This window comes from Rattus norvegicus, chromosome 20 (assembly GCF_021556685.1).
Source record: "Rattus norvegicus strain SHRSP/BbbUtx chromosome 20, alternate assembly SHRSP_T2T, whole genome shotgun sequence".
Classification (NCBI taxonomy): Eukaryota; Metazoa; Chordata; class Mammalia; order Rodentia; family Muridae; genus Rattus; species Rattus norvegicus.
In genome coordinates, this window is record NC_141553.1 from 18,015,925 (window position 1) to 18,040,498 (window position 24,574).

At 48.6% G+C, this 24,574-nt stretch overlaps 1 protein-coding gene across 2 annotated transcripts in view; it reads right to left on the reverse strand.

Annotated features, from left to right (window-relative positions):
* Ipmk (inositol polyphosphate multikinase) overlaps window positions 1-24,095 on the reverse strand; it is a 34,601-nt gene extending 10,506 nt beyond the window's left edge. The window contains exons 1-4 of one of the 2 annotated variants that reach the window (XM_087596801.1): window positions 23,842-24,095; window positions 8,395-8,480; window positions 5,495-5,591; window positions 1,312-1,487 (exon numbers count right to left, since the gene is read on the reverse strand). In XM_087596801.1, the coding sequence (XP_087452927.1) occupies window positions 1,312-1,487; window positions 5,495-5,591; window positions 8,395-8,480; window positions 23,842-23,980 (498 nt within the window). In that variant the 5' untranslated portion in view covers window positions 23,981-24,095. 2 annotated transcript variants of the gene reach the window in all.
* Window positions 24,096-24,574: the final 479 nt, after the last annotated feature.

Genomic DNA, 24,574 nt, shown 5'->3' on the forward strand with positions numbered 1-24,574 from the left:
CCAAGCCCCAGAAACCTTAAATCCCACCTCTGTCTGTCCTCCCCGGATATTGGCTATTGGCGTCTTTATTTACCAATCAGAACCGCCTGGGGGCAGGTTTCCAGAAGGTTCATGCAGTTTTATTCTAAGGTGACATAATTAGCACTTGTAATACAGACAGCTATATTTCCCCCTTTGTCCAATTCAAAAGGCTCTTTTCTCTCAGATATACACTGAACACGATTAGTTCTACTACAAACAAGTTCGTGTTCCCACAAAGCCGGTTCCCTCTTTCTGCCTTTAAGTGAGTCCTGGGAACAAACAACTTGTCCAGTTTTCACAGCAAGACCCCTTCCCCAGTGAGCCATCCTGCTGCCGCCTTCGTCTTTCCTTATATGCTCACATTTATTAGTTCCCTAAGATAAAAATCTGCTCGAACGATCCTCCTACTTTATTGATCAAGAAATTACGTCCAACATCAGATCTACTCTGCTGATATCACCGGCATATTAGCAACCTCCCACAAAACTTCCTGCTCAAGACTCAAAAGGAAGATCGCCTGTCATGTGACCATGCCTGCTCACGGTAATCACCCGGCACATCTGGTCTAGAGGATCCCATGCCACGTTACTTCCCAGCCGTGGTGATGTCTGCGGAATAGTGACAATAATTCTTCCTTCCCATCGTATTAGCTCTGGTATTTGTGTTGACATCAGAGGTGGGGAGCAACCCTGTGCCAGCCCTCCAAGATGATAGCGAGTCACCTCTGCTTCTGTAGCGCCTGCCCTGTCCCCTCAGAAGTGGTCCCAGGGTACAGACACTCAAGCAGCCCCACCACCAGATGACGCCAGCCCTGACCATACTGAGGTGCGGTAAGTGTGCACATCAAAGCAGAAATACAAGCTTCTTATGCATCAGTTAAAATAAAAAAGGTTCAAATGCGAGTTCACAGAACTATGTGCAAATAAAACTGGTTTAAATAAAAATATGAAATAAAGTAGATGTTTTTCCTACTTATGAAACAGTTCATTTCCCTCTGAGTTCAAGGCCAGCCTGGACTATAAAGCAATTTCCAGAACAATCAGGGCCACACAGTGAGATCCTATCTCAAAACACCAAAAGCTATAAATAGCTCTTTTCTTATAGGAAAACTACAAAGAGCACAGGACCAGGGTTGCTGCCTACAGACCAGAGAGCAGCGGATAAGACGCCTGTCCTTGTAGCCCATGCTACGTCGTGGCGTCACACAGCACGTTAGCTCTGGTCTAGCAGCAGTTCAGTCCCATGAGTGCTGTGTAAGAAAACCCGCACACCTCACAGAAGCGCTCTTACCCTCATGCCGAGCACCAGGAACCCGATCTCCTCCATCAGAGGGTACTTGCTGACCTGCTGCTGAATCTTCTCTGCCGAGGCAAAGGGGTCGTAGCTCTTCCGCCCAATCTTCACGTCCATTATACAGGGCTTGTTAAACTTATGAGTCACATCTTCCAGTTTTAGGTACACATCTGCTATTAGAGAAAAACCTTAATTAATGACAGGCAACCCTACCATTCAAACAACCCCCAGAGAAAAACAAAAAGAGGAGATGCTGGAGGACAGAAAACTTAGAGCCAACGGACACAGTAACAAGCATCAGCATCAGACAGATTCTGCTACGTGCGACCAGACGTCTCTGGGGCGAAGGGGGTGTTCAGCGTTATAGAGCTGCAGGCGCAGCCATGAATACAATACTATCTGGCTCAGATCAAGATTTCTTAGCAGTTAAGGATTTTGTAAGTTTGTTTGACATCAGTAAACTGAGGACTGAATCCAAATGACCCCACCAACTCTCTCTTGCTACTCTCACACACACACCATCACTCTGTCACCAGCACATCTCAGCGCCTGTACGCATTCGCTCACAGAAAACTTGCCATCCGCCACAAAAGCCCCTTCTCACACTTTACCTTGAAAGCATGGATTTAAGTGCGGAGAAAAGAAAATAGTTCTCCCTGTTCCTAAGGAAAACGATCCTGTCCAAATTCTCAATGAAATTATGATGCATGTTTTAGCTCTTAAGGCTGGAGGAGGGGATGCGTGGGCACAGTATGGACAAGCACAGGAGGAGTTAGCATCCGAAACCCCATAAAGCCGGACAAATACAGTGAAGTGCTATCCAAGCCTCCCACAGAAACCGGATTCTCCTTGTATCTTCCCTGCTAAGCTGCAAACCCTGAATATAAAACTGGCTTTAGGAATGTAGAGTTCCAGGTCTCTGAGCACCGTCTGTTATCTCAGCCCCCAGGAGGCTGAGGCAGGAGGACTTCAGACTAACGACCAATCTGGGCAGCACAGTAATCAGGCCAGCCTGGAGTACACAGCGAGAGCTCTCCCCAACACACACACAGTAAAAGGAGTACATGTGTACTCAGAGAGAACCGGGCTGGGTGTGGAGGGCTTAACCTAAGGAAGCTTTAGGAAGAGAGAAATGAGAAAGCAGGACACAGCCTGTGCGGCAGAGCGGTTAGACTGACAGCTGTCATGTCTGTCTGCCTCAACACTGATTCACTTTGCAGACTGGCTAGCAGACTTTCAGGGATTTCAGTAGACTAGAGCTCAAGTTAAAGTAGGTCAGTCTTGAGACTCAGCTATGTAAAGATCAAAGGCATTTTGCTACAGCACGGTCTCCTAAGGTAACTCCAGACCAGAAACAAAAGATGTCTTCTCAGCCAGGCCCCTCTGGGTCCAGAGTGGAGCAGTGTTTTTCCACACGTCAGATGCAAACATCCGTGCACTGTGGACCGAAGGGAAGGAGGCAGAGACTTGGTATATGGGAAGTACTGATGTGGGCCGGGCTCCAGCGGAGACAGCCTGAGGTGGGTCATGGTGTAATCTCTCCAGTGCTACCCGCAAACCTCAGAAGTGTCCCTGTCGCACAGGAACCCACTCCCAGTCACAGCCATTGAAGTGGGCAAATGTCTGACTGACAAGCTGCATGTGACTATTCTGTCAGGATTGTCCACACGTGGTACAACACGAGAAAAGTGAGTGACCCTTGCGGTGGGCGGGGCATGCGCAGAAACATTCCTGAGCTCCATCCTGGTTGCCAGTTCTGGTCCCAGCATGGCTCAGCCCTGACTTCTTTAAGACATCCCCATACCCTTATAATACAATGTCCTTCTTGTTTAATTAAATGTGTTTGTTTGTACAACTTATACTCACAAAATCTTCATGATAGCACGGAAAGCAATTTTTCCGAGTACAGAAAATTAAGTTCAAATGTCAGGTCTACCACATGTTAGCCTATGCCATCCCAGCATGCCCTACACCTCAGTGGCAAATACAGATTGGAGCACTGGTTCTCAGCCTTCCTAATGCTACAACCCTTTAATATAGTTCCTCATGTTGTGGTGACCCCCAACCATAAAATCATTTTCAATACTACTTCATAGCTATTATTTTGCTCATAATGTAAATATCTGTGTTTTTGGACGGTCTTAATTGACCCCTGAGAAAGGGTCATTCAACCCCCCAAAGGGATGGCGACCCACAGGTTGAGAATGCTGGATCAGGGGTCCCACGAGACAGAGGCATCGTGGTCCGCAGTGACCGGGATGTGTCAGTAGCGCTTTGAGAGCACCTCACAGGACAAGGCTGCTCTGAGGCACACAGGCAACAGCACAAAAGCCGCGCCTGCCAGAGCTGCTCATGAGGAACAGATGACACTTCATTCAGCACAGAGCCTGGTGTCCTGTGGTGCTCGCTGAGCACTGGGATTGGCCTGGATGAATATATTAAACATGACCATGACGGACAGGTATTAAACCCATGCTAGGTCAACACGTGCAAGCCGAACACAGCATCCAGAAGAAAGACAAATGCAGCCTGAGTCCCTGGAGCGAGCCCTGCCCCCTCCAGTAAGACGAATGCATCTAACAACCACAAAATTAAAGGGCTACCGCAGCCCACACAGGCACTCGGTAAGAGACTTTCTACCCTGTGGATCGCCCTGTGCCTTGGCCCAGTTAAACATTAACAAGAACATATGTTTATTACACACTGATTTTTATCTCAGGCTGAAAAGAGCTAAGGCAGCGAAATGCAATCTGATTGCGGGGCCCAAGCGAGCCTTGCATGGGCTCGACTGTATTTTCCCAGTCTCCCCTCTTCCCACACGGCCACTCCTGTTCTCACTGTCGCCAGTGGCGAGGAGTGAATCACGGACTTCAGGTGGACTTCTCCCCATTTTAACTCGTGAAATAAAGGCTAGAGCTGGTGATTGGGCAGCGGAAGAAGGGTGGAGCTAAAAAGTTTTGGGGAGAAAAGGAAGGAGAGGGGAAGGAGAGAGAGGAAGACTGAAGAGGTGGAAGGAAGATGGAGCAGAAGCCCGTGGCCTGGAGAAACCGCAGGTTATAGGGGATCTCCTTGCTGGGGATAGAGTAGCACAGCGGTAGCTCTGCCTGACCTAGGTGCACAGCTTGGATTCATAGTAACTGAGTTGTGCTTTTCTCACACGGGCCCATTAGGGTTGGGGATTTACCACTCCAGGTCACAATCTGAGAGATGACGAGCATCAACGTGACACCCCAGGGGAAGACGTCCCGTCACCCTGGAGGAGGCACAGGTCAGATTACCACGAATACCAAAAAGCTCCCTTCAGTTTCCACGAAAGTGAGTCAGTAGTCTGGATCTGGGGCCTATCGCCATGACACCTCTGCATATGTGAATATTCCCAGACTGGAAACACGACTGTCTGGTCCTGAGCTCTTCAGGCGTGCGGCCTTCCCCTGACGTCCACAGAGCCTCAGTCACTTGCTTTTTCTGAATTAGTGAATGCAGGTGGCTCCTACCCCAGCAGCCCTAGACCGGCCACTACTCATCTAAGAATCCCCAGAGAAGAGCCAAGATGCCACAGTAGTAGCACCTGACACACTGAGGGACGAAAGTCAGACCGTGCTACACTGCGGTTCAAAACCCACATCAGCGAAGCCTGCAGCCTTGATTAAGTGACCTCATCGCCAGACTCCAAGACAGACCCACATGCTCTCATTCTCCACTACAGTTCTTCCCAGGGTTCCTACTGGGAACTAAAGCTTGTGGGACGGGAAGAAGGCAGGAGACAAGCTACGCACGGGAGGTACTTCTGCTTGGGTTCTATTTTTTGCAACTTTTTTTTTTTTGGAGATGGGGACCGAACCCAGGGCCTTGTGCTTGCTAGGCAAGTGCTCTACCACTGAGCTAAATCCCCAACCCTCTGCTTGGGTTCTTAATGGCTTATTCTTCACACAAGGAACGGACATTTGTAAATGAACGTAGTACCAAGATGTACTCACACAACTGTAACAGTAATCAGTTAATGCAGAATATGTCCTTTAAGGAACTGGCAACAAACAGCGAAGGTAAAGTGAGTTTCATTTAGTGAGGGTAGGAACCGCGCCAGCGTTCCTGTTTTGCGGCCTTCCCACAGACCCTTTGGAAGCCAAGCTTGCGAACTGAGCCACACATGCACGCACGGGATGTACTGAAAATGGATTACCGTTGGGTGCGCTGGGAGGGGACCAGACGCCATAGTACTTGGGCAGGTGTTTCCGCAGCTCCAGGAGAACAGCATCGGCACAGTCAGCAGCGTAAACCTGAACAGAGGTGCAGGGCTGGTCAGCTACGCAGAAAGCCTCAAGAAGACCAAGGCTAGGTCTGCTACACTCACCTGCCGTGAGGCGCGGGGCAGTGAGTCCCACATGAGGACAAGCAGCCACTTACCGCAGCACACCGTGCTCCATGGGGAGTACTATCCTGCTGATACATCCTCCTCTCAACTTTTTTTTTTTTAAAGATCAATTTATTTATTTTATGTATGTGAGTACACTGTAGCTGTCTTCAGACACACCAGAAGAGGGCATCGAATCCCATTACAGATGGTTGTGAGCCACCATGTGGTTGCTGAGAATTGAACTCAGGACCTCTGGAAGAGCAGCCAGTGCTCTTAAGCCATTTCTCCAGCTCCCCCTGTCAACATTATCCAACTATTTGTCTACTAAGTGAGTTGTGCACAACTGACACCAAATTCAAAATAATTCTCTGGACACAGGCAAGAAATTCTGGCTGGAGGGCAAGGGTTGGGGCATGTACCGTAGCTAACTCTTGGGCCACATTTATTTGTATTTTACATTCATTCACTTAGAGAGAGAGAAAGAGAGACAGAGAGAGAGAGAGAGAGAGAGAGAGAATGAATGTGTGTGTGTGTGTGTGTGTGTGTGTGTGTGTGTGTGTGTGTGCGCGCGCGCGTGCAACTTAAGGACATTGATTCTTTCCTTCCACCATACAGATCCTAAGCAAACTTCAGTTATCAGCCTTAGCAGCAAGCTCCCCTACTGGCTGAGCCATCTTGCTGGCCCCCTTGAACCATTTTTAACACTTACCTGGATTTCTCACTAAATAATTATTTTACATATTTATTTTATATCTGTGAGAATAGTTTCATTTATTGTAACATTTGAGGGACAGCTTTAATATATACGACATACAATTTTATGAGTAAGCACACTACAAGAGTGAAAAGTATAGGATAGAATTTCATTTACCAGAAGCTGAACCTCACATCTAAGCGGAAGGGAAAGAAAATAAGTTATTGTTTTCTACCGGAAGTCTTCCAAGAAACGCTGACTACTATGTGAGCGAGCAAACCTTGCTTCACAGTGCAGGGTGACGCCCCATCAGGGCATGGTGGACAGTCAGGCACACGATAAACTGCTCAACGGTCTAACTGCGGTCTTCAAGCCTAGGACTTTGCCATTTCTCTCAGGAAGAAAGAAAACAAATCTTCAATTCTCAAAATCATTGTCATAGGATGAACTGTGAGCCAGACAAATGCTGCACGACCCAAGCCCAGGGCCTGGAATGTAAGCCCCTCTGGAGACGGCTTGCAAGGAGGTCATCACAGGAGAACAAGGGCTCGCCATGGTAGGGTAGTCTCAGAAAGTGCATTAGGCTATAAACCCACACAAGAAAATCTGAGGAGACAGCCCCTGAGCAGGAGTGTGGAGGCCATCAAAAGAAACCCCTGACTACAGCCAGACTAGAAAGCTAAGTGGGAAAAACTTGATTTCTGTATTTCAAGCCAAACCACTGGTGTTACTTTGTCATGGCAGCTCTAGCCAGTGAGCACACGGCTTCTCCGAGTGCTTCTTCTATTAGGGATCACTACAGGAGGAAAGGGTTCTAGCAGAGGGCCAGAGACAGCACAGGACAGAAATGTGGGTACCGATAAAGGAAACAGGATCTCCCAGTGGAGTAGAGGCACCTTCATGCTCTTAATCAGGGCAAGGAAAATCAACACAGGCCTAAGCAAAACCAAAGGGTTGGGCGTGGTGGTGCACACATGGACTCCCAGAACTCAGGAGACCGAGGATGACTGCTGTGCGCTCCAGGCCACCCAGGGCTTCACAGCAGGATTTCCAGGCTCGAGACTAAGACCCTTTCTCAAGTCAGCAATAGGAAAGAACAGATACAAGCTGAGCCTCGTCAAAGTCCACACCCTTGTGTCTAAAAGGACGCCAGCGGAACAGTGAAAAGCCAACTGTAGAAGGGCAGGCAGCACCCTCGAGTGGGGTCTGCTTGGGGGCTCATACCCACAGTGTAGTTCTGTAAGGATGTAGCCACACTTCATATACACTCTTAACTGCAACACGTGTGTGTGTGTGTGTGTGTGTGTGTGTGTGTGTGTGTGTGTATGAGTGTGTGTGTGTTTGTATATGTGTGTGTGTGGGGGGGGGTGTCTGAACAAACATCATCCTGGAGAAGACACACAAAGCCAGCACGCTCATGGAAAGAAAGCCGGTCTGTGGCTGGTGGGCAGGGAAGGCAGAGCCTCATAGTTAAAATGTTTTGCAGTTAAGAAATAATTGGTGGTCACGGAACACTGTGAACACGCTAAAAAGTATCCTGAATCATAGGATGAATTAGGTATCAGGAATGAGCCCTTCTCCAACAGTGCTAGGAAACGCTGAACAAGACCCAGGACACTATGGCACACAGCACCAGGGAGGCTGAGGCAGGGGCACCGGAGTCCTCTGCCAGTCTGCAATGTACAGAGACCCTGCCTAACAAGCAAACAAGACTCTCAGAAGCTGTGATAAAAACACTAACTTAGCATTTCTGAGAGTGACAAACTCTCTCTGTTAAGTGTTTTTCAAATTGTGGGTCATGACCAGTTGATTGAAATCAATTTAGTGACTCAGAATGAGACTCTTCAAGACGTGAAGAAGCAGAACGGAAAATACTAGGTTGCAGTCAGAACACTGCAAGAGAAGCCTTGCTTGCGTGAGGCTTATCTGTCACGAGGGGACCCAGGACATGCTGTCAAACACGTTTCTCAGTCTGAGTCACAGCAGAAAACTGAGGAGCGCGTAGACCAACACGGCACCTCACATCACTTACCATGGTATAAAATTCCAGCTCTCTTGGGCCCCGAGGCGGTGGCTGCAGCTGTTTCAGAACTGTACCATCTGGGTGCTGGAGTATGCCTGCACAACGGAGATGAGGGCCGTCAATGTTTTGGTTAAGGTATGGTTTCCCAGGCCACGTCTGCTCCTGAGACAGCAGGTCAACCACTTTCACGGATGGAAAGTGTCACAAGTTGTAAACCGTCAACCCATGTTCTCAATCCATGTTACTAGGAGAGGGCACACCCAAGCCGTCCAGCTTTCTCGTCTCCACTCCTCCTCCCTCGGGGAGATTCTCTTATGGCCCCTAGATTTTCTAAAACTCTTTGGTAATAAACTTTCTGTGATAGGTTATGGGGGAAAAAACAACACAACGACGTAGAAATAAAGCCCAGCTCATTTTTATAGACAAGGGGAAAAAATGTGTTTCTAGTAGCCATCCATGAGTCTCACAGTTGGCCACGTTCTATAGACCGCATCTTCCCAACGTGGACACCCTGTGTGCAGCTGTGCTGGGTCCCAGGATGGAGGGTCAGAGGTCAGGGATGCCTATCTGTAATGTGTCCATGCAATGCCAAACTCTTTTTCCAAGTCACCATATGCACACCGACCCCAGCCTGATCCACGTAAGTAGGAACGACCACTCGTTGCTAATTAAATATTTTAATCTTTACCTGCTAGATTTCACAGAATCGTGACAATTGAGACAAAATACAGTTTACATATTATATACTTGTATCTATCTATACTTCTTTTTGGCAAGTGACGTGAACTTTCTAACAATGGGAGAAATGAATAATTTAAAGAGTCACAGCAGACGTCTCAGACGAGTGTGATCTAGACATCAGCAGGACAGAAGGAAGTGAGTAAGTTAGAAGAAGGGATAGCTTGGTTGGTCAGAAGATTTGGGGGATGCCAGGATTAGGCTGACTACAAAGGATTGCAGAGAAACCTGTTTCTGAAGATGGACTTTAGGGTGAGAATGCCCTCTCCTCCTGCAGCCAGGAAGAACAACAGCGCATGGACGCCAGGGCTGAATCCCAGAGGGGGAAACTGAGGCATCAACAGTCAGGAAAGAAGCTCACCCATCCCCTTTTCCCCCACGGCAGACTCCAGGGTTTCTCAGCTTCCCAGACTACTTACAGGCAGGGATCATGCAACTGCCGGCCAACTGTGTGGAGAAGCTGCTGACTGAATCAGAGAGACCACAAGCCCACAGGAACAGACCCCTGGGTCCTACGAAATAACTAAGTTTTCTGAGAAAACTGAACCCGAGTGAATGAAGCCAAGATCCAGCTGAATTAGAGCATCTAAGACCAAAGCCGAATCCCAAGCAGGGAGCTCCACACACAGCTCTTGAATAAGGCACGGGCAGTGAAGGAGACAGGTCCTTCAGAGGGGGAGCAAAGCCATCCACTCTGCTCTCCAGCCTGCTGTAAGCAGGATGTCCTGTGTTCAGCAGCGAGCTACGAGCATACCAGAGAACAGGAAGAGTGCAGAATCAACAGAGGCTGACGTAAGACGGTCACGTGGTCATAATTAGGAAGCAAGCATGTTCAACAAAAATCCCATGTATGCCTCAGAAATCAGAGGAAAGTGCAGAGGCTGAGAGAACCCAAGAACATTCCAGAACCAAAAAGAAAACAAAAACAACAAACAGAAAACAAAACCCCAAAACCAAAGCATGTAGGATGGAGATGACTTGGGAGACAAGTTGACAAAGTTATCACAGAAGAAAACAGCAAATGGACCTTAAGAGATGCCAACAGCAAGGGCTGTGGTACCAAGGAAGGCTGAGGAAGGACCATCACTGGTTCAAGGCCAGCCAGAGCAACAGCAAGACCCTGTCTCAGAACAAAAGGAAAGCTAGGATAGGGCAGCACATGCCTTTAATCCCAGCGCTCTGGAGGAGGGAGCAGTCGGATCTCTGAGTTCTAGGCCAGCCTGGTCTACAGAGTGAGTTCCAGGACAGCCAGGGCTACAAAGGGGTTTCTAAATACCATCATCATCACCACCACCACCATCATCACCACCATCAATCACCTCCACCACCACCATCACAAGGGATAGGGCCAGGCATGCTGGCAAAAGCCTTTAACCCCAGCTCTGAGTTCCAGACCAGTTATAATCCAGTAGACCTACAGAAGGGGCAGTGAGTGTCCGGCTCTGAGGCAGGGGCATTCAAGGCAAAGTAAAACAACTGTGAACAATCCTCTGGCAAGTCAGCCCCACCGAAACTAAGTAGCACCCAAGGCCTGTTTCAAAGCCATTAGGGAGCTGAAGCTGATGTACTGAAAGCCTCCGACCACACCGGGAACAAGCCAGCACTTCCTGATTCGGCGTCTGAAGTGACCCAGCTCTTAGAAGGCAGAATGGCGGCTGGCAGAGGCTAGAGACAAGGACAGGGAAGTACTCAGAGGATATGGAGTTCTCAGAGATGAAGACATCCCAGGATCTCAGACTTGGGCAGGAGCTCAAGCATGGAGAGCCTGCTGTCCTGTTCAGCTCTCAGCACTGCAACTCCAGCTCTAGGTGACCTGACACCCTCTTCTGCCTTCCACAGCCATCTGCACCGGCGGTGTAAAGAAACTCATGCAGACTCGTGGACACACACACACAAAAACAGTCCACTAACACGGAGTGCCCTTCACAGCATGCAGCTGATGGGACTGCATGTTCAGACTGTTATGTCTGACGCTCAGACTTTTACCACAATAATCACTGGTAGAAGACCGACGTGCCAGCAGGCGCTCAGAAGATCACTGCTACAACCTGTTAAAACGTCTGTGAGAGGCAGCCAGGTGTGGTGTTGCTCGCCTTTGATCCTACTCGTCTCAGACAGAGGCAGGCACACTTTCAAGTTCAAGGCCAGCCTGGCAGGGCAAGCTCCAGGCCAGAAAGCTGCAGAGTAAGACCCTTCCAGTCTCAAAAGGAAAACAAGAAAAAGACCCCACCAAATTGATGTAAAGAGTATTCTATATAATTTGGAAATTCTTTTTTCATGCTTTTCCTTCTAGTTATTATGAACATAGTACTAGGGGTTTTGGTTTTGTTTGCTTTTTGAGACAGGGTCTCCTGGCTGGCCCAGAATGCAACAGACCTACCTACCTGCCTCTGCCCCCTAAGTCACGGGATTAAAGTCGTGCACCACCACTCTCAGCTCCTCCATGGCTTTTACATCTTTCTCTGATGGGTCGCCATGTACAGGCTAACACTACTCCTTTTATTATTAGAAATAAAACCATGTCACAAAAAACAAACATATACCAAAAGAACTGTACATTCTACTAAGGATTCTCATTATAAATATATTTAAAAATAACGGAAGTGTTTAAAAATGAGACTAAGATATTCTAAAATATATTTAAGAATTTTTTTAATCCACAGCCAAAGACAACTGGAATTTTAATACATGGGAAAGTGCATACCCCCAGACACTTCAAACATAAAGACACGGGTTGGAGACATGGGCACATGCTTGCCCGCCCTGTTCTGCACTGTTGAGGCCCTGGGTTCAGCCTTTCTGTAGGAAGGGAGGGATGGGGGGAGACAGTACCCGCACACTCCAGCGTAAGGAAGAGACTACAGCACATCCCATGGCAAGCTCCGGGACGAGGAGTTTGTGTGTGTGTGTGTGTGTGTGTGTGTGTGTGTGTGTGTGTGTGTGTTTTAAGGTTTCTCTGTGTAGCCCTGGCTGTCCTGGAACTTGCTGCATAGACCACGTTGGGCTTGAACTCCCACAGATCTGCCTGCCTCTGCTTCTCTGAGTGCTGGGGTTAGAGGCATCTGCCACCTTGCGTGACGAAGAGAAGGATCTTGATTTCGATCTTCTTCAGTGTGTGTAGGTCGGGGAAGGGGGAGTCCCTGAAAAGACCGGAAAAGGGCATCAGATCCTTTGGAGCTGGAGTTACAGTGGCTGTGAGCCAACTGACGTGGATGCTGAGGGAGCCATCCTAACCACGGAGCAAACTCTCCAGCCCCAAGGAAGGAAACTTTAGTATTTAAGAAAGACACTTCATAATGACGAGGTTAGATGATTAGGATACACAATTACAGACGTGTAACAGAGCTTATAATAACATAGCTTCAAGATACAAGGAGCAAAAATGGAGTAGAACTACAGACAAGCTCACAGAGATTTTCTGGTATTGGTGGAGAAGGCACTGCCATGACACACCAAAGCCTAACAGTAGAGAATCGGCCAGTTTACATACAGCGCAGAGACCCTGTGTCCAGCCTGTCCCTTGTCACTCCAGTCTCAGCTGAGGGAGAGAGCCCTGCACACTTCAGGACCATCAGGGAAAACCGTCCAGCAGAACACACAAGCCCTTCAAGAATAAACACTGTTCACGAAGCCCCAAACCTACGAGGACTGGGATCCTGCAGAGGATGCCCCAAAACCACAGGAGTAGCAGCAAGGACGTGGGGGAATACTGAATAATAGGAGAGCAACCGATGCCACTGTAATTACATGTGGATCAAAACCACAGGAGAAACGAGAAAGCGCTCCACGTGCTAAACGAAAACAGTTTGCACAGTGCAGCTCACCGTGGAATGTGTGGCTTTCAATATGTCTAATGGCGGCCGCTCAGTGGGTAAGGGATGACTTCTGCTAAACCTAGGGACCTGAGTTCAATCCCTGTAAACCATCTGTTGCCTTCCACAAGGGCACCCTGCCTATCTATCCCCTCCCATCATCAAATAAATAATGTAAGAAGAAGACACTAAGTATTTCTATCATTCAGGAAAAGGAACCACACTTATGTCTGAGAAAGACATATTAACTTTAAACACGCGCATATGAACAAGAAGCCAGTTCAATAAAAACTGGATGCTGGGCATGGTAATCTCTGAACTGCAGAGGTGAGGGGGCAGGGTCAAGAGTTAAAGGCCAGCCTGAAGGACACAGTGAGAGCATGTCTCAATAGATAATCTGTCAAAGATGGACAGACAATAATTAATCAAATCAAAAGGGACTGACCTAGAAAATGGGCAAGCATCTTACTAAACAGATCAAGGAAAAAGAAGATAAAAGATCATTATTAGGAATAAGTGAACATTTGGAGGCAGAGAAGAGACATGAGGTTCCCCTCAGCGAATGCCACAACAGCCATGAAACAAATTCTCTAAAACACTCAAGACTAAAACTGACACAGGAAGAACAAACCTAGGGGGGCAGGGGATGCTGACAAAGAGTCGTGTTGTGTCATGTCATGTTGTCCCCCCACCCCCTTGCAAGCATGCAACCCTGGATTTAATCTTCAGCATTGAAAAGAGAGCGGGTGGGGGCAGGGAGGAGAAGGCAATGCAAACACAGCCAAAATGGCCTCCTAGTGACTGTTCCCAACACAACCATATCAAACAAACAAAAATAGTAACAGTAATCTCATCAAATTTCTCAGGAAACAAGATAGTATCTTTCTCAATTCCTTTTTATTTGTTTTGAAGGCGGTCTCAGAGGGTTATGGTGAGAGGCTCTTTACCCTGGAATGACTTGGAACTTACTCTGCAGCCCAGCGGGCCTTGATCGTCCCACATCACCCTCCCAAGAGCTGTTCTCTATAGTCAAGGCTCTGTATGCATGGGTCTCAATCTATGTCGTGACCCCGGGGTCACGAAACAGATATCCTACATGTTGAATATTTACATTACAAAGTCATAACAGCAGCAAAATTAGTTTTGAGGTAGCAATGAAAGTTTTATGATTGGGGTCACCACAACATAAAGAGTTGCAGCATTAGGAAGGGTGAGAACCAATGCTCTATATAAGACAGTGTAACTGTGATTTCTAAAAACCCATCAAAGATGGCTTTAAGAAGTACAGACCATGGGGGTTGGGGATTTAGCTCAGTGGTAGAGCACTTGCCTAGCAAGCGCAAGGCCCTGGGTTCGGTCCCTAGCTCCGAAAAAAGAAAACAAACAAACAAACAAACAAACAAAAAAGAAAACAAACAAACAAACAAAGAAGTACAGACCATGGTTGGGGATTTAGCTCAGTGGTAGAGCGCTTGCCTAGAAAGCACAAGGCCCTGGGTTCGGTCCCCAGCTGGAAGAAAAAAAAAAAAAAAGAAGTATAGACCATAAATCTCAAGTAAACACCACCGCAAGGGTTGGTAATAGTTCTATGGGTATAGTGACCGTCCAGTTGCCAGAGGCCAAGTTCAATCCCCAGCTTTACAAAAGTTAGGCATGATGGCGCATACCTTTAATCCCAGATCAGGAGGTCGGGAGTATCAGAGTTCAGAGTTCAAGGTCACCTGACTACAGAATGACTTCCAGGCTAGCCTGGGTTATAAGACATTCTCATCTTTAAAAAATAATAAACATGGGCTGGAGAGATGGCTCAGTGGTTAAGAGCACCGACTGCTCTTCCTGAGGTCCTGAGTTCAAATCCCAGCAACCACATGGTGGCTCATAACCATCTGTAATGAGATCTGATGCCCTCTTCTGGTGTGTCTGAAGGCAGCTACAGTGTACTCATATACAATAAAATAAAATCTTTAAAAAAAAAATAATAATAAACATAATTACAACTATATAAACACACACACACACACACACACACACACACACACACACACACACACACACGGTAAAGGGACTAGAGAGATGGATCAGTGGTTAAGAGCACTTGCTTCTCTTCCAAAGGACCCAGGTTCAATTCCTAGCACCTACGACATGACTGGCAATAGTCCAGTCTGAAACTCCAGTTCCACGGATCGGAAGCCTTCTTCTCCTCTCCATGAGCACCAAAGAGCATGCAAGTTGTGCACAGAAAAAGACAGGGGTTGGGGATTTGGCTCAGTGGTAGAGCACTTACCTAGGAAGCGCAAGGTCCTGGGTTCGGTCCCCAGCCCCGGAAAAAAAAAAAAGAAAAAGAAAAAGAAAAAGACAGAAAAGCCAAGAGCAGTGCTCTGTGTCTACAGGAGCTCTAGGAAAGCCTGGACGACACTGGAAGTCCAAGCCAATCTAAGCAACAGGGTGAGACCCTGTTTCAAACAACAAATAAGAAAAGTAAGATTAACACAGCAGTACATATATACTCACTTCGCCAGGAAGGAAAGTTTATTTATGATTTCAAAATGAGTAAACACAATCATTTCTTTGAGAAGATGGAGCCCTCACTGAGATGGGAGACGAAGCCTTCGGATGCTGAGCTCGAAATAACAGGCCCGGGCTGCTCAAGCTTGTGCATATGTGGCGTCCTGCCTGAAGTCTCCAGGGCGTGCATTCATGCTCACACACGCACGCCGGTAAACACACGTAACCTCATGCGTGAAGGGTGTTTGCTCAAAGGACAAGCAGAACCATACACCTGGAATGCAGATTTGAAATGCCACTCCTCGCTAAGGGACACAAACAGTTCCTTCCAGTTCCAGGCCTGGAACAAGGAAGACACAAAACAACCCTGCATCGTCGTCTTATGCCAGAAATGGAGAAGACACTTCAAAGGGAAAAACAGGAAATGTCAAAAAGACACAAGAGAGTCCAGGAGCCGCCGCTGTCCAAATTTAGGAGAATGGCATTTGGGGGATGATTCAAAGTAGCAGCCCCGATATGGGTAATATCCGCCGACAGAGGCTGAGGCATCCTGGTCCATCCTGGAAGAGAGCGCTCGGTGTGTGTGCAATGCCAACTGCTGGAGAAAGGCGGGAGCACTTCCCGGTGTAGCCTTCAGCAGCGTAGCTCAGATACGTGAGCTTGGCAAGTCTCCGTGGCTACTTATGGCGTTTTAAGGGAGGAGAGGGGTAAATAACACTCAAATATTCCTCCCACGCTACTTAATTACAGTGGCAAAAAAAAGAAAATAGTCACTCCACGGTAGGAATACTGAGAGCTGTCACTCAGCTTTGTAAGCAAAGGTCTGTCAACAGCAGCGCCACTGATAACCTGTGCCCTGCAGTCCGAGAAGGCATGATCTCTCTCGACAACACTGTACAATCTGACTCTGAACCCAACTGTAGAGAAACAATCAGACAAACAGTGTAAACAAACGTGTGTGACGATCTCATGTCTCATGTATAGTGTGCACCTACAATCCTGAACTTGGGAATCGAAGGCAGGTGAATCGATTCAACCTCAGCCAAGCAGTGAGATACAGGTCAGGCTGGGTAGCTATCAGGGCCAGGCTGGCCTGCATAAGACTCTGCTTCAATAAATTAATAAATAATTTAAAAAAAATAAAATAAAGAGGAGATGGCTCGGTGGACGGAGCACTTATCATGCATGTGATGCCCCACGTTTAGATGTCCATATATAGACAAGAAGGCATGATGGCTGCCTACTGGGAGGCAGAGCCAACAGACGCCTATTAGAAGTGGCTAGCCCAGGGAGAGTCCGTGAGCTTGGGTCCACCACGAGACCCTCATTGATAAATACAGTGGGGAGCAATAGAGGACAATTGATATCAACTCTGGGCACCACACAGATGCATGCACACACACGCATGCACACACACGCACGCTCACACACACACACACACACACACGTTCACACACACACACAGGTACACACATGTGTGCACACACAAACATGAACATGCAAACGCGCAAATGCCCATACACACAAATAAGAGAAAGCAGGTCGAGAAGATGACTCAGTAAGATGCTTGCAGGGCAATCATGAGGCTTTTGCCCCAGGGCCCACATAAAACCCTGGCTAGGATATCTACAATCCCCACCCCGGGGAGGCTAAAACAAGAAAGATCCTTAGTGTTTGCCCGTGAACTAGTCTAGAGACCTTGTTCCTTGCTCAGTGAGAGACCTGGCCTCCAAAATAAGGTGGAGAGAACTCGGCTGTAAGATCTTGTGGCTGAAGAAAACAGAAATCAAGGTAGAAAAGGGTTAGAAACATCCTCTCTGCTGGCCAGCCCTCAATGGTGCAGAAGGCTGTGTGCAGGCTGCCGAGGAGAATTGTCTCCAGCACTCTAACTCAGCCGTGGGCTCCACATGGATGACACTGACTGGGCAGGCAAGATGTGCCAAGACTGGGATAACCGACCACTTTCTTAGTGGATTGAAGGCCCTCTCCTACAAGGGATTCAACTTCTGGCGCTGTTAGCTCAGACTGAGGAGGCTGCTTTGCTAAATAGGCACGATGCGCCCTCCAACGCGCCCTTTAAATAACTCTACCTATTCCCATAGGGGAGGAAACTAGATGAATGCATGCGATATGGACAAAGGTACAGTAGAAACCTCGGCCTGAGCGTGCCTCGCGCACAAGCACGTGAACATGTGCACACTACCTCTGTCTCTCACACACGCATGCACATAATAAGTAACTACAATAAATTCGTGGCTAAAAACATCAAGAGATTTGGGCATGGAACGCCACGGCAGAGTATATGCCTAGTTCACAAGATTCTAGGTTCAATTCCAAGTACTACTTAAAACTTTTAAGATTAAACAAACAAACCTTGCGCCAAAGGACAGAATACCGACGCCCGTGATAACCGAATGGGCTACTCGAAGAAGGAACAGAGACGAAGGTCTCACAACACAGCTTACGTCAGTCCCACATTTAAACCATATTCAACGTCAGGTCTCATTACAAAGACGGCAACTGCCAAACACTGTATTCTGAGTTTCAATGTTTTATCCTAAGTAGGCAAAAAAGGGGTCATATTTTTAGGAGACGCACAATCATCAGAACAAAAGGTCACGACAGAACTTACTCTGAAACAGTTCCGCAAACCACCATCTAACACCCGGGGTCAGCTTAGCGACTGGACATAGCTGGTTCACTGACATTCTGGCTATGTTTTATATATTTCAAAGTTTCCCCCCACCACCACCAAAAAAAAATCTGTCTAAAGGCTAGAACAATTTAGAGTAGCATTAACTAGTTTGGGAAGCCTAGTGGATTCTGTGCATGACGGCTCCCTTATGACCACTGGCCCTCGCTGGCAGAAACTAGGAAAGGAGAGGAAGTGCAGCTGAGGAATACAAAGCTCTTCCTCCAGAGTCTCTTACAGAACGTGAGGAGCGACTGGAAATCGGTGCCTGGTCACAAATGGTCAGAAACCACCCAGACTAGCCTCAAAGAGAAAGGACGGCTATTCAATGATCCTGATGCCAGCTACCCGGCCCTGAGCAGTGAGACAGCAGATCCGAGACACTTGCAGAATAAGCAGTGGTCCACATACACCCTGGGCACAGAAGCCAGGAAGAAAAACTGTGTGCGCTGATAGACAAGATACTGATTTTTTTTAAGTGATGGTGTGAGCTTTAAAGCCGGCTGTGAAAAGGTGTGTATGGTGTTAACCACCCTTTCTGCCGGGCAGAGGAGGGAAAGGTTTGTTACTACAGAAGCTCAGAAAGGAGCATAAGAAAATGCTGAATCGTGTCACCTACAAAGACTGCTGAGAAATGGGGTAGAATGGTTAGGTCTGGAACTTGCTATGTAGACCAGGATGGCCTCCAACTCACAGAGATCTGCCTGCTTCCACCTCTGGGATTTAAAGGCTTGCATCACCGCAACCGACCCTTTCTGCGATCTTGACCTTGGGAACGAAATGGGAAAGGGGAAAGTAAGTGTAAGCAGAAACAAACAAAACCAACTAGGTTTAAATAAATGCTACTATAAAGGGGAGGGGAAAGAAATAACAAAAAAGCAATCCAAAAACCTTCTGACCAGGGGTTGGGGATTTAGCTCAGTGGTAGAGCGCTTGCCTAGCAAAGTGCAAGGCCCTGGGTTCAGTCCCCAACTCCGAAAAAAAAGAAAAGAAAAAAGAAAACTTCTGACCAGTTTCTAATCTCATAATGTCTGTATAGGAAGCCTGACCTCGGGTCTGGAGAGAGGACGTAAAGGTTAAAGCATTTACTGCTTTGCAGAGTACCCAGGTTTGGTTCCCAGCGCCTACATCAGGTGGTTCACAATTGCCTGTAACTCCAATTGCAAGGGACCGATGTCCTCTGGCTTCCACAGGCATCACACAAAAGTGGCGGATCTAAACTCATAGGGACGTGCGTACACACATACATGTAAATATGATAAATGAATCGTAAAATCAAAGAAGACTTGACCCTGAGCTCTGTACTGTAGGTTTGTTTTCTGGTGAAATTTGGTATAGAAATTCTAAAAAAAAAAAAAAAAATCACAGGATGACGTCACAGAATAAACGGAATGAGAGCACTGGCGGCCAGGATTCTCACTGGGGAAGTCCAGAATGAAGGTCTCAGGTTGGGACCAAACTGTAGCTATGCATCTGTGACTTCTAAAACCTCTACACCCCGTGGCACATCTACAAAGGGCCCACCAACAAGGACATCCAAATACCAACACCCCTAACACCCTCGTCTTAGATTCCAGGGGTTACTTCCTGGGTCAGGGATGTGGCTTTGTGGCCCTAAGTTCAATCAAGGAACTGAAGAAAAGACAGCGTTTGCCGCTAAAGGGAGCCAGGGTTCCTCGCACAAAAGGCCAATTCTCCAGCTGGGGAGGGGCAACACCATTATTCTGCAGTAACTTGGAAGAGAAAGGAAGTCCCACTGACAAAGGAAAAACCATTTCTGTGGTTGGGTTGGACGCGAGTCCCAAATGGTTCATAAGTAAGGATGCACACACGCGGGGGTAAAGAGAGGGTGATTTCTTAGAAACCCGATTGTTAAAGGCAGTGGCAGAATTAAGGAGAGAATCATAATTTCTCAACCATCTGCTTCAGTGTAAGTCAAAATCTAGTGTTAAGGTCCAACGATGGTCCAGATAGTCACAGGACCTTCAGTGTCTCCTACAGATCGCTTCCTCATTCTGTCGGGGAGAGATACCAACTGCACGGTGAAAAGTCAGACCCTACTTGAACCAGATGACCAAAATTAACCACTGATATAGGTCAGACAGCTACTGTGGGTCTCTGGAAGAGTACGACGTTCCGGTCAGAAATGTACACCCTGAGTTTCATCCTATGGAACCCTCGTGAACTCAGACTGGAGAGCATTTCACTAAGTGTGTAACGTGTATTCTTCAGTGTCACCACCACTGGAGAGAGAAAGGCTGAGGCTTTGTTACTAGGCTAAAGCAGAGAACTGAATGCTGTGGTAAGGACGGAGGGCTGTCGTGAGGAACAGGGGTGGGAAAAAACACATTATTCAAATAAGACGAAACCAGGCTGAGATTATCACTACAGAGCTGCAACACTTACATCCTCACAAGGCAGAAATACACTCTGGCTTCGGGAGAGAGTGTGGATTTTCTTAGGAAATCCACACAGAAGTGTCACTATATAAATGGCAGGACATATGCAACTTCCAGAAGGCTCAGGGAAGAAGAAAAGTCCTGTGTGAGCAGCTGAGCACAGAGACTGGGCAGCATGGCTCCATCCTTCCCTCCGCTGTTCCTCTATCTCCTCCCTGCTCTCTCTACTACAGGACGAGCAGACCAGTGATCCGAAATAGTGTGAGGTTTCCTACCACCGGCGTCAGCTCAAATCCCCCCACAGACCACCACACGTCTGCATACCAAATATGGCCAATATGGCCGAGGCACAAATTCCTGCTTTGAGTCACTTGTTTGAGATTGTAAGGGCTTTTGAGTGAAGCTAGTGGTATGTGATAAAATACTAGAACAGAAAAGGAGATTGTAAAAGAAGAAAGAGATTGAACACAAATGTGAGATTTAAATTGATACGGCTATTGCATTTTGGTGACATGATGTGCGAGAGGAGCTCTGGTGTCCAGGAATGTCCTAATGCACCTTCTGCTATCACAAACAAAAGCACATCTAGCCAAAGAGGAACAGGTGAGCAAATTCTGATATGTGCCTTCCATCCAAGACAACTGTTCCAAAGACTGAACAGGGCCCAAGAGAAGCTCCCAGAGAACCACCAGGCCACCAGGCAGCAGCGTGTTTGATGAGGGTGACTGTCCTATCACAGGTCAAGGAACAGCTAGTCCATAAGTGAACACGGTTTAACTGCAAGATGCAGCACAGACCCAAAGACCAGCATGCACCATGGTGATGTGAGTGAAGGTTCAGAATTCGGTCGGCGTGAATAGTTAAGCGCCCCCCCAAACAATGGCCCAAGGGCACTCAGCAGGCAGCTGGCAGCTATTAACCTTAGGACGAGCACAGTGAGGGGTGCCACGCTTTTCCTGTCCTGTCCTTGAGACAAGATCAATCCTAAAATGAAAACTCCTGTGACGAGGCGGCGAGTAGCTGCAGTTAAAATGACAATACAACCTTCATGATGTTGGCCCACAGCTTAGTGAGAAATAAGGCGGTGGAGCGTTGGCAGTGCCCAGCAGACTCTACACAGTGGTTCTCGACTTGTAGGTTGTGACCCTTTCGGGGTAAGAAAGACCCTTTCACGGGGGGAGGGGGGGGTCACCTAAGACCGTAGGAAAATGTGGGTACTTACATTACGATTCAAAATGGTAGCAAAATTACGGCTAGTTATGAAGGACCAATGAATGCAGTCTTACGGTTGGGGGGGGGGGGTCACCATGACGTGCAACCTGACCCCATCCGTGACCGTGGAGGGACAATAAACAGTTGGACTTTGAACTGCTGACTACCTTACTATCAATTTATGAGCAGGGAAGATGGTCGGCCATATCCACACTGTAAATATCTGAGAATTCTGGGAACAAACATCTGGCTGCTGGCACAGCATGGAGAATTCAGTCTCTCAGTCAAAAGAATCTAGTGAAACTTGGGGGGGGGGGGCAGGCAATAGTAAAATTGGGGACCAGTTTCTCTGAAATCTCAATCTTTCAATTAGGCAGTTGGGGTGAGAAATTAGCTCCCTCTGGGCTGTTTGTTTGTGATACAGTTGAAAGGCACAATCGGGGCACTCTGTGAGCAGTCGTCAGTGACTCTAAACAGGTCGCTAGCGTGGTAAGCTAGTCCCGGGTGCCAATCATGGATGATTTTCACTGTTCTTTGCAGTCTCCAGGGCCTCCAGGGAAACAACCACTTTCTTAAGCCTTTAGATGCCATCGTTAGAGGCAAGCGGACTCCAGATATGATGCACAGGAGGAAATATCTTAGCCAAGAATCTCAAGTGTGCAGTTTCCTAACTCTGACGTAGTCTTTCAACATTTCCTGATCGCAGCTGGGCTCCAGTCTGTGCGTTTCCCACAAGCACAATAAACGGTGGGTGTTGGTTTGGTTCTGGGACAGTGTTTCAGCGTGATGCTCAACCAGGCTTGTCTTAAAACGCGTTACTTTAGCAGGCTCATGCCTACACCACTCAGGAGGATCCAAAGTTCAAGGCCCGTCTAAGCAATAGTGAGTTCCAAGTGGTACTGAGGGTGCCCTGTCTTCAAAGAAAAAGAGGAAGCCCTGGGGAATGTAGGTCAGTGGTAATGCTCTTACCAAGACTGTCTAAGGTCTTAGAATCAATCCTCTAAGCCACCGGAAGAAAGGAAAGAAATGAATGTATTATCTTACCAGCCTAAACCTGAATCACTTCATCAGCAAAACACAAACCGTCTCTAACGGAGGCTGTTCCGGGCCAGATATCCACAAGAGTCCCAAGTTCACTCTAAGTTTCACATGTCCACCGCGCCCAAACGCTGTGAGTAGCAGGTTGAATTAGTCTCTGCCCTGGAGTAGACCCTGTGCTGCTCTACAAATCTTGAATTCACAAAGCACATGACATACGTCAGGGAACAGTCTATAAAAATGAATAAGGAAAGAATGCATATTTTATATGTGCACTGTTCTATGTTAACAGCCGGGTGTGTAGCCTACCCAGGAGGCAAGGTTCTGCACCGCCGAACCACGCCTCCCAGCGCAATCAAAGACACCGGAGAATCCTCCTCAAGGGACAGGGAGTGATCCTGGATGAGCCAAGGCAAGTTTAAAAACACATAGCAGTTTGTTGTTTCTTCCCCTCCAGCGATGGGTTAGCATCTTAAGTGTTCGGGTACCTCTTGCAATTACTATTCCTGGTAATAAGCAGATCTTGAGCTCCAGGGAGAATTTACTTCCCGGTCCAGAAAAGAAAACCAAGTTCCTTATTTTTACTAACAACGCCTTCTCCAATCAACACTCGCCTTCCCTCGGGCGAAGGGGCACGCCTCTCCGCGCCACTAGGAGCCTGTGGCTGCTCCTGGGGGCTCCGGGCTTCCTACCCTGGGGACAGGGGAGACTCGGGACAGCGGGAGACGGTGACTCCAGACTGGGGGGGACACCTGGGGCCGGGAACTGCGGGGTAGGGAACATAAGAGCCTTAGACAGCTGTGACCGGGATGGGAGGCCAGGGACTGCCAGGGTGGGGACAGAAGAGCTGGGGACAGCTGAGACAGTGAGGCCTGAGACTGCCAGGGTGGGGAGAGTGGAGACCAGTGACTGTAGAGGTGGTGACGGCTAAGCCCACAGCACCACCGAGGCTGAGAACAGCGGAGGCCGGGGACTGCCGGAGCAGGGCACAGCGGAGGCCGGGGACTGCCGGGACAGAGCAAAGCGAGGACCGGGGAAGGGAACCCGAGGCCGCACTCACCCACTTTGTCCTTGCCGTACATGTGGCCAGCCACCTGATGCGACAGCGGCACGCAGCCTCCGAGCAGGCGCGGCACCGGCGGGCTGTCTCCGGTGCTTCCAGGCGGCCGCAGGCGCAGCGCTGGGGGCTCGGCGGCCATCGGGGCGGCGACACTCAGCGTCAGGCGTCAGGGAGGACCGGGCGGCATCGCCCGCGCAGGCCCAGCGCGCGGACCCATGCCGAGACCGCGCTGCCCGCTCCGCGGCCCGCACTCTGAACCCCGGCCGCCCGCGCCCGGGATAAGGGCGCCACGGCCCCGCCTCTGCCCGCCCCCTGCGCGCTCCGGCCCGGCGAGCACCACTCTGAGCATGCGCAACAGCTACTCGCCGGGATCCGGCCCCTCCGTGCTGAGCATGCCCAGAGGCTACCCCATTGGATCCCGGCCAGCTCCACACTGATCATGCGCAGGAGCCACCCTACCAGACCTGTTCACCCCTTCCAATGAGCAGGTCCAGGAGGTAGACCAACGCCAAACTAAGCAGGTCTTGAGCCTGAGCCCTCCGCCAACCCACACTGAGCATGCTCAGAGGCCGCAGGATGGTAATTTGTCCCAATGCCCACTGCTTGCATCATCATCAGCTTCCAGGGGGCAAACTGGCGTCGGGGGGGGGGGGAGGGGTTCCCGATGTGAAAAGCACATTAGGCCTAGGAGACCCGCAGCAGGACAACCCAGAGAGGTGACTGGTTATGGGCA